Source organism: Gopherus flavomarginatus, chromosome 15 (assembly GCF_025201925.1).
Source record: "Gopherus flavomarginatus isolate rGopFla2 chromosome 15, rGopFla2.mat.asm, whole genome shotgun sequence".
In the NCBI taxonomy this organism is placed as follows: Eukaryota; Metazoa; Chordata; order Testudines; family Testudinidae; genus Gopherus; species Gopherus flavomarginatus.
Window position 1 is genome coordinate 9,692,948 of NC_066631.1, and position 21,517 is coordinate 9,714,464.

Consider the following 21,517-nt stretch of genomic DNA (forward strand, 5'->3'; position numbering starts at 1 on the left):
CCACCCTTTATCAGGGAAGCTGTTAAGTAGAACTGAAGCTGAAATTACATTTCAAAATGAAACTACATAGTGATCATAATAAAAAGGGAAAATTCTTCAGGAAAACCAATCCACAGGGTCCAAGTAGTCCTGACCTCTGCCTACCTGGATACACTAGAAAATGGCCTACTCCACTCTGCCAAGCGACATCCTGTCCCACCACCAATACTGGTAACATTACTCCACTTCCGATCTCCCTCCCTCCCCCAAACTTCTGAAACAGAAAAGTGAAAAGTTACCCGCAACAGGTCTGCTGATGATGGCCTTTCCTGAGGTATTTTCTGCAAGCAGTAATCAACAAATCCCCTAAAGGAGTCCGTCCTGTATAGAGAGAGAAATTTAAGGGGGGAATCACTTCAGGGTCCCAAAGGCACACTGGTGACTTTCAAAATTTATCTGCATCAGTAAGAGGGGGAAAAAAAAAATCTGTATTTCTCTGTTCTTAAGTTCTGGGATACGAGAGAAACTAGATTGTTGCCAAGTGTACTGGTTAATTCCCTTGGTTCCTCAACGCAGGGAGAAACGCAAGGGCACTCACAGTGAGGGGGAAATCACTCTCTGTGTTGGATAGTAAGATGTTCTGTACTGGAGTTCAAGTCCTTTTACTCTAGTGAAGGTGAAGTTTGCACTAGCAGATGCATCTTCCCCAAGAAAGAGGCTTTCTTTTTAATAACTTGATGGTATAGAGCTCCATTTTATCCAATCATTACTGACAATGCACCAGCTGTGGCACTTAAGCACATGTTTCAGGGCCTTGCTCAACTGGGGCTGGTATCTTGAGGGATTCCCTGTCTCCTCATGCCCAGGAAGAGAAAAATAGTCTCCTTGAGTGTATTGTTCCCTCCCTGCCAATGAAACTCAGATATTAACACATTTCAACAGGAGTAATATTTCTGTACAGACCACACTGATTTCCTTACGTTTTTAGTCTCTATTTGCATTTTTGGTGCCAATGTGAGGACACAAAGGGCAACAGAAAAGTCCATCACTACCAGGGATATCAATTCATATGCCGTATTCACAGCTGTTGGTACTCGGCAGCAATCTTCCCCTCAATTTCAGTAAGAAGACCTTTGGATTCTCTAGTGCTCCAGACCAGCAGATGGAAAGTCTGTGACAGCATCACATAGGTTCTAGTGATTTAGGACAATGCATACTACTCCTGCATTATTAAATTTAACTTACTTTATTCTGCCTCTAGGTTTTTTAATTTTCCATATGCTGTACATGAAGCACAGTAATTGCATAATAAACATCGTCAAGATGGAAGTTAGAGGTTTGGGCGTTTGGGTAGAAGACCAACTTTTTGGCACCTGGAAAGGCGCGCAAGGTAGATTGGGATTATGGGAGAAGTACATTAGCTGAATGTTTCCATTATGAAATAACTCTGAAGTTTCAGAGTTAAGACATGTGCTGATAACAGGGCAAGTGCATACCCAACTACGAGCTATTGTTTCAAGCTGTCCACAGATTGAGGCAACCATCACTGCCTCAGTTACACTTCACTTTTGGAGGGTTTCCTTTGCAACCATAAAAGAGAATGATTTTTAAAAATGTCTAAGCTTGGATTCTGGAACACAAGTGCGTGGCAAGGTGAGGTTCTGCAGCCACAGAGCCCTGAATATTTGACAAAGCTCCTAAAGTGACTCCCAGGAAAAGCTAGTTGAATCTACCTATCTGCACCTATCCTTTCTCTCAGTTTTTGCTGCACACTTACACTAACAGTTCCTCCTTCAGTCAAGCACCATTCACACCTGGAAATTCTGCTGACATTGACTTAGGTTGGCTTAATACACACACTAACATTTTACTTCATGCATTATCTACAGGCACGTAATTAGTACCTGCCCACATCGGACTGCAGGACAGCCGAAGTGACAGCAGGTCAAAGCTAAGCCTACCTACTAGAGAATATCTGTGCAGTAGCAGACATGGAACTTGACAGCTGACAGCCAATTGCTACACCAGAACAAGCGCTTTCCTTGTCAGATATTTAACCACGTGAACGGTGCTGAAGAGGCCAAGGGTTTTCAGGAAAACAAACACCAAAAGAGAACAGAGTAGCATTCTTACCATTCATTTGACTGTAACGTAGGGGAGTCATTCTGGGCTATGTGATATAAGGCACTCATTGCATTCATGTTGAAAAGGGGAGGCTTCCGTTCGGCTGGAAAGACAAGAGAGAGGAGCGATAAAGCAGGCGAAGAAAACGGAGAAAGACAAGGAAGTTCAAGCAAGGTGTCGCTGCTAAATCAATAGCTCATTACTGTCGTCATGCCACATAAACCCATTATTCTAATCTCCTAGGTTAGTTCAGGACAGCCCTTTCGGGAAAACTGTTGGTCACCTGAATGCTGGATGGGACGGCTCCTGAGAAAGCAAGTGCAACCCAGTGTGTTTTACCTGTAAAAAGGGTTGTAGTATCTTTTACCCTAGTGACATCTTCCTGAGTTTGGCCTGCTGCAGTACATACAGGATGAGAAAAAATTGTCGGTGCAAGTGAAGCACGATCACCATCTGCTCCAGAAGAGCTGGGAACTGGCACCTAAAAACGCTGGATGCTCTGCCTGACTACATCTGATGCTAAAGAGGACAAGACGCCTTTGATTTTGGTGCCCTTGTAATTGCAACCAACTGGCAGAAGGACAACAATTTGCCTGCCTTCCTGCTTCTTTGCTAAATTCCTCCTCAGCTCCCCTTAGCTACAGTCACTCCCGGGAGTGCACTTGTGACAGGGTACTCAACTTCTGTCCGTCTGTGCTCTCCTCAGAGCAGGGCACAACTGCTGATCATAGAAACCGAGGCAGGAGGCCAGTTTTCACCCTGGTCCAAGGTCAGACGTACCATGACTCAATGCAGGCAGATTTTTAAGTTCACGTCAGGTCAGAGCAGAGTAGCTGCTTGTCCCTGACATGCAATGTGCATACAACTCAACACAATTTTTTTTCAGACTAATTCTGGCTATGCAAGAAACTGGATTCCACTATCCTGGGTCAGACAAACACTTGAGAGACAAGTCCCGGTAGCTGAATAAGAAAATTGGTACTTTCCAAGAGCATTAGCAACAACAAGAAATACATGGTAAAAAAGCTTTGAGATCCTTGAATGAAAAGCTCCATGGAAGTTCAAATATTAATTCAGCCTCAATGCCCATATGGAGTCTATCACAATACCCATTTTACAGTGGGGAAAACAATCACAGAGAGGTTAAATGACTAGTTGACTGGGAAATGACTGGGAAGAGAACCCAGGAGCTCTGATTCTCCATTTCTTAATTCTAAAATACAAACTGCATCAAGGGGAAGCTAGTTCTAGCCACTGAAATGCAAGACTCGTAACTGGCAGCCATCACACAGCATGAGAGATGGAACTACCCCTTTCTGTCGAAAACAGCATTTCTCCCCATTCCTGGTCCCCTTTGCCAGTCCCCAGGGTCTGCTGCCAGCTGAAGGTTTACCAGAAGTACCATTTTCAGGGAGTTTTCCCTTACAGCAAAGACCACTTCAGATAGATTGCTACAAACACAGTTTTAAAATGGGTTATTTTTTTCTTTGAAAATGATCTACTGAACAAATATAAAGTTAATTTTCAAACTTTAAAATGTCCACAACCATTCTATACAATAGCTACTGCAGCAACATATGCTAGTGCTAACTACCCAAGTATCAGTTGCCACTAATTCCTTTTTGACCTATTAACACTGATTACCCTGGTGTAGTATTCAGTTTATTAAAGTTTTCTCAGAAGCCAACTCTCAAGATACAGAAGGTCCCACCACAGCAGGGTACTGTCTGAATGCCTGACAACATTTAACAGCTATCACAGTGCAGGGTTTTACTGCTTAGGTTTCATGCTTTTCTTATAACCCTTACTTATTTGATGGGCCCTGCGTTGAGAATTATTGTGGTAACTGTCACTCTATATAGGGGAGAGAACATGTATGTTACCTGCTGGTGCAGACACTGAAGAAAACACAAGGAGTCCCTGATGAGGAGACTGGGATCAAGAACAGGAGAAAACAGAACGAAGCTGACATGGCAGAATGGTGGGGGACAGAGGCAGGGAGGGGGAGTTACCTCCGTGGCCCCATTAAGAGCACAGGAGAATTTTTATCTTTGGGGTTTGTTGCTCATGTGCGGTTTCTTGCAACATGCCTCAGGGGGTTTCCTTGCTGGCTAGGGCAGCATTTAGGTTTCAAGAGGGGTACGTTATGCTGCCTTGTCTGACAATTTTCCAGTGCAGTCAGGAAGTTATCCCACATCATCCCACATTTAGCCATGTTGCCTATTAATCAGTGTACACAGCATGCTGGGTCTACCTCCATGTGAAGCAACCTTTGTAGACAGAAGGGCCTGCTGTGCAATTCTCACAGAAAGAGGCAGTTACTACAGCATTGCACCAGTTGACCATACTCTGGATGGTGAGGTGAGAAGCTGCTCAAACATTCGGTGTTGATGTTTGGACACGGAGGAAAGGAACTGGTGCTTCCCTCAGCCTGAGAGAATCGGTGACCCCTCCACCACTACCAGTGACCAGGGCCGGCTTTAGGAAGTGCGGGGCCCAATTCAAACAATTTCGACAGGGCCCTTGCAGGGATGACTTAAAAAAAAAACCACATGTGAAAAAACACTTGGGGCTTGTATTCATGGGGCGGTTTTCTGAGTCTTTGATGGCACTTCGGCGGTGAGTCCTTCACTCACTCCAAGTCTTTAGCGGCACTGAAGGACCTGTTTCCCAAGTGTTGCCGAAGACCCAGAGTAAACGAAGGACCTGCCGCTGAAATGCCATCGAAGACCCGGAGAGAGCGAAGGACCCACCACTGAAGTGCCGCTGAAGACCCAAAGCGCTGCCAGGTGAGTAAAAATTAAAAAGGCGCCTCTAGGCAGGGAAGGGATTCTCACTGGGCGCGGGGCCCTCTTAGGCGCGGAGCCCGATTCGGGGGAATTGGTGGAATAGGCCTAAAGCCGGCCCTGCCAGTGACTAGTAACCCAGCAAGAGCGACTTGGTCTGACAATTACTACAAATAACACAGGACCCGAGTACTTGTGAGATGCCTTGTTGCTTTTTATTCCCCTGAGCCCATGCAGGCTGACAGCACGGAGCTGCTGACCACCCCCCAAGACAACCCAGAGAGCACTGTGAGAGGCAGCATCTTCAGGAGCCCATCATCATGGAGCTCCCTTCTCTCACTGCCATATATGAAAGCACACGGGTAGCATCCTCCTTCATATCGAAACTCAAGGTATGGTTTCCTTTTTTGGAGCTTCGTTTCTCTGCCTCTCAAAGTTGGTTCCCACTGGGGCATCTTGTCAGGCCTCTTACCCAGGTCCTATGGTTATCCACCAAGGGCTGTGAACGTGCTTGTCCCTCCATCCAATACAGAAGATATGGGTCCAGTCCCGCAGGCACACAATTCAACTGTACAGACAGCGCAGGTCAGACACACAATAGACGAGGTGAGCAATTTGAGAGTGGGATAAATAATCCCATCTCATTGAGTGTGTATTTTTAAAATGGCTTCTATGGATGAACACTGGAAAGATATCAGGGGAGAACTTGGTTTTAAGAAGGGATTTAAATGGAGCGGGCAATGAAGCTTGCTGTAAGGGGAAGCACCAAAGAAGGCACAATAAAGAATGGAGGAGGACACACAGTGTGTGGTTAGGTGGTGGCTTGTATTAGGGGATCCGAGTGAGATGGGAAGCAGGAAGAAATGTTGCACATTATTTTTTATAGTTTCCTTTAGTTGAGGCTCTCAGAGGCTGTTGGGCATGGGTGTCTGGAACGTAAAGATGACAATAGCAATGTGCTTCCCAATACTCATAAGGTGCCATTCTACAATGGCTCCACACAGGGACAGGTTCACAGTGTAGGGTCAGCACCAGAGTCATCTCCTGTCATCTCCAGGAGCGATCATCCTCTGGGATTATGTCTACACTGCAGCAAAGAGCAAGCTTCCCAGCCCAGGTGGACAGATTTGCACAAGCGGGGCTTAAGCCAGCACACTAGAAGTAGCGTCCACATTGCGGGTCTGGCGGGGACTCAGAATAGCCACCTAAGCTCAGACCAGAGGGTCAGGAGGGCTTAAGAGCCCGAGCTGCTGCCTGAGTCACATCAGTCATAGTGCTCGACCCCACTGGCACGAGTTCTGCTGGGGCTCCCAGGTGCAGTCTAGAAAATCCCTCGCTGTTGTGGCTTAACAGGCAGCATGCACAGGGAATTAGCTGGAGTACTTTGATGGCCGAGGCTGAATTATCAACCATGTGAGGCTCCACTCACCTGCTTGCTCAAGAATAGGATATTCATGTTCTTTCTTGGGCAAGGGTTGAGGTTATTCTTTGTGGATCTAGTGGAGCCATCCTAGGGATGACAATGCCATCGTACTGGGAAACAAGATGGACTGAAACAGTGTAAGAAGTGATCGCTGAGTGAGGACTTGAAGAACTATTCATATAGCAACTCCAACAGTTTGACAGGGTTTAAGGCATCTGTTTTTAAATCTGGGGCTACAAGAGTTTATCATCTTTGTGTACCAATAGGCCCCTTACCTGTAAGTGATTTCAAAAAAGCAGGTTGAATCTTTATCATTAGCTGTTGGTTATAGGCCAAATCCAACTCTGGTATAGGAGGACAATTCCCACTAACTTCATTAGAAGTTTCATCTGCTTACACCAGCACTGAATTTGTTTCTATATCAGGAATTTGCTACCAAAGGGCTCAGTCTCCTGGATTGTACAGTACCTCAGCTCCTACGGAAATCAACAGGAGTTGAGGGCATGGAGCACCTTGTAGAGACATTCAACAACACATAGGATTGGGTTCAAAGGAAGAACCTGCCAGCATCAGGAGCAGTTCTCCTGTGATGACTGCAACCAATCTACTGTGGGCTCATCCATGCGTTTCTGCTGGAAGCAGACAGTGAACTCAGGGAACAGGGGATAATTCATACAGACCTGCAGAACCTCTGACAATTATAACCCACTATCATCCAGGAGGAAGCTCAATTTCCAAACACAGCAGCCAGCTGAGATACCCAAATCCTACATCTGGATGCTTAAACTGGCTCATAGGAATGTAATGCTCTTTTTCTGTTTCTACAGTAAATGCCAATTTGAGGAACCAAATGTAGGTTTGGGATAGTTTCTTAAAGGGCTCCTGTTTGAAAACCAGGCCTCCAGAATCACATTGACAGCCTTTTCTCTTGTTTTCCTCCAGAACCACCTTTCATTCAGAGGAATTTCAACACTCTATTAGCTACAGCAGCTTCAGTGCTTCCTCTTCTGCCAGCAATGGAGGATCTGCCCAAACCCAGCTCTGCCTAAACATATTAAAAAAGACCAACCAAATCCTTTTTGTGCTCAGAGTTGTTATTCCCTGAGCACCTCAGGCTAGTATAGAACACAGTGGTGGTGATAGTTAACTCGTGATATACCAGAGAGAATGAAGTGTTTGTAGTTAAGCATTTATCTGCAAGGTTTTCTAAGTGTGTCAGGCTCTTTATTTAAGAGGGAGAAGAATCTTCCAGTCTTTTAGGACACCAGAATAAATCACAAATTCAGCATGATGAGTACTTGGCAAAGGAACAGAATAATGCATTGACTCACCTAACTCAATGCATGTGATCCCAAGAGACCAAACGTCTACCTTCCCATCATACTGTCCTTCGTCCATAGCCAAGATCACCTCTGGGGCCATCCTACCAAGCACAGCACAAAATACGCAGGTTATGGGAAAAAAATCATTAGCACAGATCTTCCTAAAAAGACACCTTCATTGTCTTCAGTCGCGCAGTGGCCCCAGAATGTAAAGAATCAGCACGGAGCTGAGTAAAGCCATGCTGAAATAAAACAATGCTTGCCTGCATTAGCAGCTTCTCCAAGAGGCATTTTTAAGAAAGGAAAGAAAACAAGAGGCCAACCTGGATTGTCTTGCTGTTAGCGCAACATGCTGGCACATGGGAGACCCACACCAATCTCAAAGGCATTGTACCTGGAGTCAGCCAGCAGGGGCTGAAGTGTCCTAAAGGCGTCTTTCAATCTCCCCAGAGATGGTGGGTTTTTTCCACTGGCACGCCAGGAGCATTTTCCAGCAGACATGTGCAGCCTGTGAGTGCAGCTATGAAAGGAACAGGGGAATCTGGAACAGAGTGGGGAAATATGGCGGTCCAGAATAAAGGGAGGGGTGAAAAAATAGGGGACCTGGCTTGGGAAAGGTTCAACCTCTTAACTTGCTACTTCAGAGGGGAAGTAGGTTTCTCACCCCATGTACTTGTACAGAGGTTGGGCGATAGGTGATCTCTGGCATCAATGCCCTGGAGAGTCTGCCATGAAATAAATGGAGTGTAAAGCTGTGCTGAGCCACTGGGTTGGGACCATTAGTCAACTCAAATGAACATCCAACAAGTTTCTTCAAAACAGAGTTCTAAATTATTTACATGCCTATCCCTGCTGCAGTCAGACTGACACGGCTCTGGCCTCCCTGGCAATAGAGTCTGTCCATCATCTAGGACAAAAATCAATTTTTTAAGCTCCTGGAACTATGGTAATTGAAACAGTGACAGTGGCCACATCAAACTGTGCTGCAAAAGCCACCTTTTCTCATGGGCACTCAGGAGGAGAATGGGTTGAAGAGCTGGGTGTGGAGGTTTTAAAAGGCTGCTCAGATAATGCTACTGGTTGGAGGTTTTTAATGCCGCATATAGTTCGTTAAGCGCCAGAAGTGAGAGAGAGGCCCTACGAAGACTAACGTGTTCCAGCTCTACTTACCAGTAAGGTGTCCCCACAAAGGAGTTGGCAGGAGAGACTATAGACGCAGACCCAAAATCAGCTAGTTTCACCTGACCCGGTTCCGTTAGGAGAATATTTCCAGCTTTAATATCCCTTGGGAACAAAAGAGAAGTGCGGTTTTGGTTACAGGTAAAAATGCAGTGACAATACAGTCCATTAGCCTTTCTGCAGAATAAGAGCGACGCAGCACCAAAGATTTGAAAGGCCCCAAAGAACAATTATTTACTCATGTTTATGATGATAATGCATCAGAGCCACCAAGAATGGGCTGCTTTGTGCCAGGCACTTTACGAACACGGGGTAAGACAGACAGACTTTGCCCAAGAGTTCACAATCTCAGTAGACAAGAGACAGGGTGGGGGAAAGGGTGTCACACACAAGCAGAGTGACCCATGCCAGGGCAGCAAGTGACATTTGTGCCACTGTTGGTTTTAGCTATGAGGGAAGAAGCTAACTAGAGAGAAAAGCCAGGGAAGAGGGGCCATTCAAGGGGAGAAGAGGGTAAGAGGGGCAGGTCTGAAGGGAAATTTAAGTAAAGAGACTGGGAGGGAAGGGTGGAGAGGGCTGGAACAAACAGCCAATCAGCACAGGACAGAGAAAGTCCAGTCAAAACTGTCTCCGAGTGCCCCAGGTCCCTGCTTTGGCTGCTTCAGTGGCTGCTCCTACTGGCTGGAGCAAGGCACTCAGTAATCATGTGTTTTTTCTGGGAACAGGGAACTTTCAGGCACTAGAAAGGAGGAATGATGACCTTGTGATTTAGCCACTGGCCTGAGACTTACGAGATATGGGTTCAATACTCAGCTCTGCCACCTTGTATGACCTCGGGCATGTCACTGCAGCCATTCCGTGCCTCAGTTTCCCCATCTGAATGAGGATATGACTACTTTCGTATCTCACAGGCGTACAGCCAGGGGAGGATTAATTAGAATTGTAGGGGTTCCAATTATGGTTATGACGACTCTCTCAGTAGACAGACATGATGTACAGATATGAAACCATTTAAGCTGATACAAAACATTAATCCTTAAGTGCCAGCAGTAAGGGGGTTAAATTCAAATGAACTTGTGAAATGTTGCTAAAGGGTTAAAGCCATTCATTCCATGACACTTGGCTAAATGCCTATACAGAGCTACAGATAACATCGCCAAGCTCAGGACCCAGGCAGAACTGTCTGTCTAGTCTTTGCTGCACTGGAAACCTCTCTTCTCCCACCTCCTCCTAATATAACTAGGAAGAAAACCCAACAACAAAAAGATTGTTTTAGAGGATCCAGCTCTCGTTATACGCTGCCAGCTGAAAGACGCAGTATAATAATGGACTGTGAAAACTAAGACAGCATTTAGCTAACGAGGGCAAAAGAGTACACCAGGCACTTTTTCACATGGCAGCATCTCAGTTATTTGCTTTTTGCAAAAGCAGGCCCTCAGTAGAAATGGCAGGTGAGTTAAAAGTCCCAGCTGAGTCAGGCTATTAGCACTGTAGCTAACGGCAATGCCAAGTTCTATTTTTTCAAAAAATATGACAACACACAATAAACCACTGCAGTTTTTCCCCATTCTGCGTCCCACTACATAAGCCCCCAAACAGCAGAACCTTTTACATGATTATTAGTATTACTGCAGCTCCTAGAGACCTAAACATGTTTACGGTCCCCACTGTAGCGGGCATGATCAGAACATGGGTATGAGACAATCCCTAACCTAAAGAGCTCCCATCCTAGACCAGTGGTTCTCAACCCACAGCCTGTGGGTTGCTTGCAGCCCAATCAGCACACAGCTGTGGCTGAGGTGACATCTTCAGGGCCATACAGGTAGTATATATACTGTGTGGATGCGGCCGAGAAAACACGCAGAGAGCTACATATGCAGTCCACAATGGTAAATAGGTTGAGAATCACTGTTCTAGACAGACAAGATAGACAGCATGGGAGAGAAACAGAGGCACAAAGAGATAAAGCGACATGCCCAAGTTCACAGTGGGTTAGGGAACAGAACTCAGATCCCCTGACTCACAGTCCAGAGCTGCATCCACTGGACCAACACTGCTCTTCAAACCTAAACCTAAACCTGTAACTATCCCAACAACTTTTCACTGATATTTTCGTCCCAGTTAGGGGAACACACTGAAATGTCACGGTGTGCTTGTCTGTGCAGAGAGTTTATTTCTACAGGGTACACCTACTGAGAAGGCATTTTACAAGCCTGCCCTGTATTGTACGTGGAAAGACAGAACCCAGAAAACGTGCAAAATACTCAGGATGCATACACCATTATGTCCAATGCTATCTCCAGTTCACTCTAATCTCTGAAAAATTAACAGAAGCTTGTGCAACAGCCCTACGTCACCAGTAAAAAATCTTTACTGGGTAACAATGTACTGTCCGTATTACAGCTATTCTTAGCAAAGTTAGATTCACAGGGGCAGCAAGTGACAGTACGCATAAAGAACTTCGGGTTTGGGCAAATATATTTGCTTCTTGCTAGTTTATGGTTTATTTACTATCTGCAATTTAAAAGAAAAATAGCTTCATCCTATTGCATTCCACGTCATTATTATGTTGTGCATCCTCTTCTGTTCTCTAACAGGATGTCCAATTAGGAAACTGCACTTCTTCTGTTTCACCACAGGGTGTCCCCCTTATGCCAAGTCATGCTCATCTTGTTTGCCTCTCTATGGGGCAGGAAAACAGAAGTTAGATGCAGTGTTGGTCCCAGGATATTAGGGAGACAAGGTGGGTGACGTAGTATCTTCTTTTGGACCAACTTCTCTCACCAACACAAGCTGGTCCAATAAAAGAAGTGACATGGGCAGTTTGGTTTGGTAGTCACTCGGCGATGATGCGTGTGCCACGAAGACCTTTTGTAGAAGAAATTTTGCCTGGAGGCGGATGAAAGCCAACCTCAGTGGAGGCCTGCACGTTCCTCCGAGAGAACCTGTCCTCCAATTGCACTGTTACTGATTATCCATATTACTGTAATACTTAGTAGCCCCAGTAACAGACATGGATCCCACTGTGCTGGGTGCTGTAAAAAACACAGAACATCTACAGCCCTGGCTCCAAAGAGTTTTCTCTGTAAGACAGGAGACAGCAGGTGGGGACAGACAGGCAGATACAAGGAAATAGTAAGACAATAGCCAAGAAATGATAAGACAGGTGGCTCCATCAAGGCAATGCTCCTCTCTGTGAGCGAATGAAGCCAACCATACTGCTTTGTCTCCCATAATTTCAGACACTAGGGTCTAGCTGAGAACCGAAGTGCTCTTCTTGGCTCTCTCTGCCGTGGGACAGATTTTCCTCCCCACCTCCTGAGTCCAGGAGCTGGGCATCCTTGAGGAGTGTGTGAAGAGCCGTGGCTGAGAGCATCATAATAGTTCTGCTTCTGCTACTGTAGAACAGAGTCAATAACAGTTCCAACAAAGTGGTTCTCATGAGGTAGCCAGGACATGTTAACACACTGGAGCATCCAGTGCCTCTGAAGGAAACATCTCATTGTAGCAGCCCCAGGATGTGCTAACTGTCTCTCTGCCAAATGTTAGTCTGCAACTTGACACTAGGTTATCAACAATGGGGAGGATTTGAGCCCAAATGACTGGTTTCAAATTGCCTCTGGAAATAGAGAATTCTCATCTTTGCTCACTAATTCTGTGCTAACCCAGATCACCCCGTTTCATAGCAATACCCCAACCTACGGGATTCTGAGTTACCAGAACAAGACAAGACACACATGTGCGTGTCTTGTCATGTTAAATTTCTGACAAAAGACAGGAGAGTCGGAAATTAAAGTGTCCAAACACTGGCAAATTTTACATCACGCAGGACAATTTCCCCAAACAGCCCGAGTCTGATAGCAGGCCTAGGGGCTTATGCCCGTTGCTTCAGAGGAAGATGCCTACTGCACACACTCTGCTTGTGTGATGCTTTATCCTGAACAAGTGAAGTTTCTTCCTGACCTCTGCAGTGGTCAGCTGATTTCCTGAGGCACGAATTTTATTTACTCAGATCTCAGCAAGCATGGTGTAATCGTTACTATTATTGGTCAGAAAGTTAATCAAGCTCTCTTAAATCTGGCTTATGTTTCACTTTACACACTGTAAACTGTCAGGTATCTTTCCTGTATTTCCTTTGTCATTACTGATTCACCTAACTGCTTCCTCCCTCACATGCAGCCCTGTTTGCCTGGCACATTCATTTGGTGACACTGAGAGTGAAGTATTTGGAAAACCACTATCAGAGAAAAAGAAATCAACTGTTGGATTGCGGCTTCACTAATGACTGCAGCAGAAGAGCAGGCTCATTAACAAGGAGACAGCTTCTGTTTACAAACATACCCTGGCATTAGCAGTGCTGGGAAAGGGAATACTGAACGATAACATCAGTGTGTCAGGAAGTTCTGGTTAAATATTACTGTTTTATAAAGGTTACCAGAGTGTAGCAGAGCAATTCTCTATGGCTTCTCATCAGCCCTTAACCTAGAGCAAGATAAAACATGGCAGTACTGGACTGGACTCTTACCTATGAATCTTAGCATGAGAATGCAGGTAGGCCAGCCCCTGCAAGGCACCATGGGTAATGGCAGCAATCTCCACTTCCTGAAGTGGTTTCTTGTGAACTAAAGGGTTTAAACAACAAGATTAGGTAAGTTAGATTTGTTCCTTGCCAAGGATTTACACCACACTGGGAGGGGAATAGTTAGTCACATTCTTGGAACACAACTGGCATTTGCAGATCATGAGTAGTGTAATACCTATTCACCCCTATGGATTGCCTATGGGACAGAGGTAGGAGGTGGTTCAGGATGAACAGCATATAAAGAAGAGGTCCCTAAGTACATTCCACGGAGCCCTCAAATATGATCAGCACATGCCTGTGGCTGACCATATCTTAGCTACAGAGGTAGGGCCCATAAAATGTTACTTTTAGCTAGCTTGGGATGGGTTTCCTACTTCTCTTTACAGGCACCGTGAATGCCTTGGGGTTTCGTTTTAGTTCTGAGGTCACATTAGCCTCCCGTACTGCAAAACTACCTGCAACTATTCCTTCTAACTGCAGGGCAAAAACAAAGCTGATCAGTTGCAGGTTTCCATTATTACTGAACATACAACAAGCAAGTCCCATTTATCTATCAAGGAAGATACAAGCCCAAGAAAAAGGCTGTATGCATTTATTTTTTTCATTTTACAACATGTAAATGTGCCAGCTGGGTACAGTCCTTGGGCTCCTGGCAAATTCTCAGTGTGACCCTTGACATCTTGAAGTTTGGGCAGCCCTGTTACAGATAAGGCCCTACCAAAGTCACAGCCATGAAAAACATGCCACTGACTGTGAAATCTGGTCTTTTATGTGCTTTTACCCTATACTATACAGATTTAATGGAGGAGACCAGCATTTCTCAAACTAGGGGTCCTGACCCAAAAGGGAGCTGTGTGTGTGTGTGTGTGTGTGTGTGTGTGTGTGTGTGTGTGTGTGTGTGTGTGTGTGTGTGTGTGTGTGTGAGAGAGAGAGAGAGAGAGAGAGAGAGAGAGAGAGAGAGAACGAACTTTATTTTAAGGGGTCAGGGGGTCACAATATTGTCACCCTTACTTCTACTCTGTCTTCAGAGCTGGATGGCCGGAAGGCCGTGGGTGTTGGCCAGGCACCCAGCTCTAAAGGCAGCACCCTGCCAGCAATACCATCCCATGCCACCCTTACTTCTGCACTGCTGCCTTCAGACCTGGGCTCCTGGCCAGCAGCTGCCGATCTCTGGCCGCCCAGCTCTGAAGGGAGCGCTGGTGCCAGCAGCAGCACAGAAATAAGGGTGGCAGTACCACAACCCCCCCTACAATAACCTTGCGACCCACCACCACAACTCTTTGTTGGGTCAGGATCCCTACAATTACAACATGACATTTCAAATTTTAATAACTGAAATAATTAAATTTACCATTTTTTAAATCCTACGACTGTGAAATGGACCATGAATTTGGTAGGGCCTAGTTACAGAACATATAGGGCTTAGAAGACCCACACAGGACTTGGCTTTGATTTAAGGCACTAGCAGGGTTCACTGGAAGTATAGACAGCCTATGACATCTGTGAAATGGCTTCCTGAGCATCCATCTCAGCCAAAAACTGCCCCCGCCCCCAAAAAAAAGTTGTATTCTGGACAAATATGTGGTAGAAATGATACTTCACAGCTTACCTTCTAGCAAATCAGAAGCTGATCCTAGGCAGTATTCCATCACCAACTGCAACAGAAAAACACAAGCACTAACCATTAGGAAGGTAGAATACCCAATAATGGTGAAACATGAGACAATCCGGAATGGCTGGGTTTCGCACTGGCTCAGCACACCAAGGAATATGGAATACTAGCATTAATGAAGGGCCCACAAATGACTGGCATTTCCTAGGCTCAGCTCATAACCAGGATGTAATAACGTAGAAAGAGACTTTTGTGGGGTTTTACAACCGTTTACACAGGGCACCTCCCCTGCAATTTGAGTGTACGATGCCGTCTGCAGAGCTGTTCAGGAGCCCCGGCGTAATGTACCATCCTAGCTCAGGAAAAACCACAACACTGTTTTGCAAAGCTAAGGGCAGGCCCCTAGACCTACTCTCATTCTCAGCTCATGGGAAGACGCCCTAAGCACGGCAGTACAAACAGCCCCTTCCTCTGCCCAACACCTGCACAGTGAACCCTCCTTGCTTGGGCCAGTCATGTCCACTGGCCCAAGGCATCTCCAACATCATCTCTATTTCGCTTCATGGCCTGAGAAGAGCTGTGAAGTAGGTAGGCCAATAACAAAATTTGACTGGGCATGGGAGGGGAATGGGTAGCTTAATCACTTGGTGTTTGTGCTCTTCCATGGCAAGTTCCTGGCCCCTAGGTTGGCAGGAGCTGGGCATGTGGCAAAAATGGCATATTTAATTCTGGCTAAAGGGGTGACTTGCATTGCTCAATAATTACAGAGCAGCAGTAATAGGCTCCCAAGGGAGTTCTGTCCAGGTCACTGCAGCTGAAAGCCTGGTGGCTACAGCGTAACACCTCCAGGGGGTCTATGAGTGAAAGAGGCAGGAAGGAATGTGGGAAGACAGCGTTCCAAGAGTTCTGCTGATTAGTGGAATTTCTGTGCTCTCACCTGCCTCAAGTCACTGAACGAAGGATGTTCTTTCTGAGAGACAAATGCAGCAAGGATGGATTCACATTAAATGCAGATCTTACAACTAACTGCATGAACTGCAATGCCTTTTCACTGGACTACGATCGATTTGTGAACTAACTTGCATTGGTATTTTGTGTCCAATCAATCTAGGAATAGAAACTAATCTGATCAACTATGTCATAACTGGTAACTGAAGAGTTTATTGTAGAATGCTTATTGCTCTGTTCTAGCCCCAAGTTGGCATTTTAAATTGTATTTCATAGCCCAATGCATTTATCTGCTGAAAGCACTTTAAATAAAATAACTAAGGCAGGGAGCCAGCTCGCTATTTGCATATTTTCCTCACAAATATTAAAAGAGAAATTCATTTTTCATCTCTCTCCTAGAAAGTTTAGGAAACCAGGCTGTAAGTGCAGTCAGCAGGATTTTTTTGAACAAAAAAGTGAGCCCTAACGTGGATTTTCACAGCTGGAACATGTTTTAAATGTGTCCTGTTTATTCCTCCTCTTAACGAAATGTGAAAATCAAAAGCAGCTTGAAGCACTCTTGCATGGAACGCTCAAGGCCACAAGCAACCTGGCAGCATCCCCTTTGAGCTCGATATTTGCACTTATTGCTCATTCGGTATTTCTCCAGCTCCACTATTTCCAACAACCCCATTCAGCTTGTTGGAGATGATGCATCAGCACATTTAGTACAGCCAAGGCACAATGCTTTGTGGCATCCTTTACTCAGCACACAATGCAGGCCAACAACAGCCAGCCAGGTGTGTCTTGGTCGGAGTAGATGTAGCCTTCCAATTCAGCTAATACACTGACTACACTCAACTGCTGAGGGAGCACAGTCATCTGCAGCACCCTCCGCTCTGGCACCACAACTGTCATCCTGGTGAGAAGGGGAGGCCCTAGGGTTGTGGAAGAGCGGGCTCACCCCACATTCACCCTGCAGTGGTGGCACTTCTGCCCTGTGTGGCTCACCCAGACTCTCCTCTCTGGACCCTGCACATCAGGTTGCAATGCCGCAGAACCACTTAGGTTTCACCCCGCCACCCCTCCAGCATAACCATAGTAAGATCATGTATGTGTTAGATTTCAGAAGGGCTGATCTAGTGACATACTGTATGTAGATGTGGATCTCAGCATCCACAGGTTTATAAAACCCAGAACCCAGAAGTTTCTTAGCCAGCCCACTAGGACTAATAGATTTAGCTCAATTGGATTGGTATCTGTTTTCCTCACCTAATTACACAGCACATTAACATCGTTCTCAGTGTTTCTTTTGATTCGCTTGATTCAATTCTTGCATATGTTATATTCAGGCAGAGAAATTAGTTGCATGATGTAGCTGGAGATGTTTGTAGGTTATGGATGGCAAACAGTTTGCATTTGGTTATAAAACTTGATTTTCAAGCTGCATCAGAGAATAAATGCCTCCTAGTGTAACTGGTGCTACCTCAGTGATTGCCCCATTTTCCAGCTCTTTAATAAGCTTCAGTAATCACTACCATGCCTATTATGGAACTTGAAATGTCCTGCTTGTATCAGTGTTCCTTGATGGAAATTAACTATTTATTCCTCTCTTTTTCTCTTAGCTAGTTTTTGATCCATGACAATGTTGCCTCTTGCCCCATGACTACTAAGTTTCTGTAGTAGCTTCCTGGGAAAGTCCTTGTCAAAGACCTTTTGAAAAGCTAAGTGAATTACCTGGTCCTCCTTCATCCACTACTTTATGGACATGTTCAAAGAGTCCTAATAAGTGAGTGAGACGAATGATTTTCCTTTGCAGAGCCATGCCAGTTGGATCCTATCATAGTATGTTCTTCTAGGCGTTATTTTATTTTTAGTTAGTAATAGTTGCAACTAATATCCGAAGCACAGATGTAAGGATCTGTAATTCGCTGGATCACCCCACTGACTTTTGTAAAGGTTAGGATAGATTCTACCACTATAAGCAGTCATGTGTACAGAGGTTATTGTTTTAAAGACCCTACAATAAAAAAGATTGGGCTTTCAGTACTGAGAAACTATGAAATGTAAAGGCCTTTGGGCATGGACATCAACAAATGATGGATGGGCTTGATCCAAAGTCTACTGAATTCAACAGAAAGACTCTGACTTCAGTGGGCTTTGGAGGAGATGCTACATAATCACAAATAAAAGGGGTTTGGGCTGAAGGCTGAGAAACTGCAATGAAACCCTGGAGTTGCAAGAAATATGATAGGGAGACAATAAATAAAACACTCCAACAGATTCTACCTTACAGTAAACTAATGAGCTAGATGAGGATTCTGGGATCAGGTTCAAATTATCTGCAGCCCCTTGGATCACCCAGTCAAATCCTAGCAGAGTCAACCAAACCCTTCGTTTTTCTGCAGCAGATTAGCTATCTGCGATGATGTTGTCTGTGAGGGGATGTTGGAGGAACTCTTATTATGAAACTAAATGCTCTGGCCGATTTGCGTGAACTAACAAAGCAGGGATCTGCCCCAGTGTCCCTGTCCAGAATTTCCACTCCCCTTGCAAGTCACTTTGAGGATCCTTCAAAATGAAAGAGACTACAAGGAATATTAAGTATTCAGTGTTGTGTGGACAGACAGGATCATTTACCAGACATTCAGGCACCTAAGGGCAAGCGGTCCTGCTCGGGAAGAGCTGTAAATGCCACATGGCTCTCACTCACCCAGGCAGTGTGCTCCTTCAAATAACAGCCCTTGTACTCTATGGTGTTGGGGTGCTTCAGCTGCTGCAGGAACTTGACTTCCTTGATGATATCCTGCCATTTCTATTGAAAACAAAACAGAAGGAATTCATCCTTATGTCAATCCCTCATCTTGCATTCTCCACTACAACCTGCGGCTACTGCAGCACAATCAGGTATTACTGCAGATTTGGGAAGCAACCATGAGACAATTTTACTATCTGAGAAAGTCAAGAGAACAATCACCCCATTTTCTCTCCTTTTCCCAGCCTCTCAATTAACGCCAGCCTTACCCCTCTGTTGCTACCACCTCATCTTTCCCTTTCATTGTTTAAATTACTCACTGGGAAGACCTGCCTGTCATAAGGAGAACTACAGGACTGATACCAGGAAGTGGGCGAAGGCTTTCAAAACCTCTCTTTGCGAACTTTGAGTTAGATTGGAGAGGGCAATCTAGCTCTGTTAATCTTACACAGAAGCAAAAAAAATTCCCCAAAGGTGGTGTCACTTCTAATCATTGACCTTTGAAATCACCCTAGTTCAAATCATGCCAGCTGTTAAGTGATTATATTTAATGCATTGTGAGTCAATTTTATCAAATTGGTGAAGGGTTTAAATAAACAGTTATCCGGCAACTGGCCATTGACAGGTACATTTATTTTATCCCTCCATGACTGACTCAGAGATAACCAGTTCAGGGTTTATTTTATACCCGGCCTTCTCTCCATATGCCAAGACCTCAAGTACAGTCCCACCCTGAATCAACAGTTGCAAGAGCTGATTGTCTTGTTGTTGTCTAGGTCCATGTTGTATGAAGACAAGTAAAAAAAAAAAGTTAGCGAAGTTTTGCTCTTTTTGACTATTAAGGTCAGCTTTAGGATTCCCACAATACTATTGAGAGAGTTATTTTATCTGCAGTAAACGTTTCTCAAAAAACACTGATACTGTTCTACAGTTTGTATTTGAAGTGCAAAGTTCTCTCAGTTTTATTATGAAACCAGTGCTTCCAAACCAGACAGCAGTAACTGAAATCTGTCATGAAGGCTAGAGGTGTGAGAAGTCTGCTGTAACTTTAACTGGTTTTGGTACCTTCTGTAATGTAATAAAAGGCACACTAACATTTGAAATGTCAGAGGTAATAGGTAACGCACATGCTGGAGACCAACACAGCAGAGTAGAAAAAACATCTGAAACTGCCTCTTCCTTATTAATAGCACAGAAGCCTGCTCTCTACTGCAAGTCTACCCATCAATCCAGCTAGATGACATCTACCGAAGTAGCAAGCTTTATAAGAGAAGATCACCCAAGAAAGTAACAACTGAAGTGAGACTGGTTTCAGGGAGGGATTCCGTAAAACTGCAGAAACCATTTGCTCAGCTTCAGAGTCTGTGATGCAAGTTAGCTGTCCTTTCTGGCTGGTGTCGTAGCACTGCAATAGCTATGGCTCTGATGTGCTTCTGATGCCGATGCTACTGAAGTAACAACCACACAATCCCTTCTGAATTCACCCTGACTTCATTAAAACCGACCATTTGCCAGAATTCACACTCATGCATTTGCCTTTCCTATGAAGTGAGTGACCATTACATGCATTAAAGAATCTGGTTTGCCAAGGCCAAAGGAAATCCCCAGCTAACTTCTCTGGACAGGTTTATATGGCTGCTGTGCACAGAGTTCACGTGAAAAACTAGCTCGATCTCTTACCTCGTTCGTTTGCTTCCCACTGTAGGACATTTTCTTGACCGCCACCACTTCATTACTGTGGGAATGTGTGGCCTGGAGAAGAGGAAAGAGAAAGAAATTAAATCAGAATTTTTTCCTATGGAGTCAGACGTGTCTTCGGTGTAAGTCCAGGTTTTCCCTTCTTATCCCACATACTGGCAAGCTCACGTGCTTCGGAGTCTCCTTTCCTCTGGACTCGAATTCAGGATACCATCATTTGAATCCAGCTACAACACTGGCTCATCCACCTGTCCAATTCCAAGCTACCTCCCTGCCCGCTTCTGGGTATCAGCAACAGCTCTATTACAGTGCAAACCTGGTACCCGACTCGCGCCTAGAGAGAGCTTTGCTACTGACTCTAGCAGTATCAGGATCAGGCTTCTGGGAACTGCAGAGCAACTTGGCAAACCACAATGCACGCTGGCCCAGCTGACAACGGCCCGGCCCAGCAGCCACCAGGCCCCAGCTAACACAAAGAGAATGAGTTGCAGTTCTTCTGTTGGATTGACCTATCTAATATTTTATTCTCCCTGGACTCCTTGGAACACCCACCACCCCCAGCAAATTGCAGAATTGGTAGCTGTGGGACAATATGAAAGCCTTCTCTGAAGGGTAGCTGAGCCCACAGGTCACCTTCTGGAGAACTTCACTGGTCTAGACAAGGCCAGCAGGCACGTGTGCCTTTGCAGTGGTTGATATATGGATATGGAACTCCTGGCACCCATCTCAATTCCTCTCTCCCCAGTTTCCAAGAGAATTCTGTTTTATCCCTGGAAGGCCTGACAATCAAGAGAGATCAACGTTGGCCCAATACATATTCCCCTTTCCTCCCTCCCACTGCTTCCAGTCCCCTTCACTGGCTTTGTTTTAAATGTTGAGAGAGATTTTATTATGAGTCAATTGTATCATGTGTTAGTAGCACTGCACATGACCCAAGGGCTTTGGGGTGGGGGAGAAGAGGTATTTTAGTAACGATGTAAAGCTTTTTTAAATGAAAAGGGCTTGGCTCCAGAATCGCAGCAGATGGAGATTAAAGCTGTATTTGGTTGTTACACCGCCTCCCCTTGGCCAGCAAAGGATCATGCCCTACCATATAGTCGTCAACACTTGGCCGAGTTTTAAAAGATCTT

At 45.2% G+C, this 21,517-nt stretch overlaps 1 protein-coding gene across 3 annotated transcripts in view; it reads right to left on the reverse strand.

Moving 5' to 3' along the window:
• Nucleotides 1-21,517, reverse strand: part of TAOK3 (TAO kinase 3) — a 155,487-nt gene that overhangs the window by 55,577 nt on the left and 78,393 nt on the right. For 2 of the 3 annotated variants that reach the window (XM_050924129.1, XM_050924130.1), the window contains exons 4-11: nt 20,370-20,441; nt 18,648-18,749; nt 15,005-15,050; nt 13,339-13,435; nt 8,805-8,918; nt 7,644-7,735; nt 2,113-2,206; nt 279-360 (exon numbers count right to left, since the gene is read on the reverse strand). In XM_050924129.1, the coding sequence (XP_050780086.1) occupies nt 279-360; nt 2,113-2,206; nt 7,644-7,735; nt 8,805-8,918; nt 13,339-13,435; nt 15,005-15,050; nt 18,648-18,749; nt 20,370-20,441 (699 nt within the window). Of the gene's footprint in view, nt 1-278; nt 361-2,112; nt 2,207-7,643; nt 7,736-8,028; nt 8,176-8,804; nt 8,919-13,338; nt 13,436-15,004; nt 15,051-18,647; nt 18,750-20,369; nt 20,442-21,517 lie in introns of those variants that run through there. The other variant, XM_050924131.1, reaches the window with a different exon arrangement.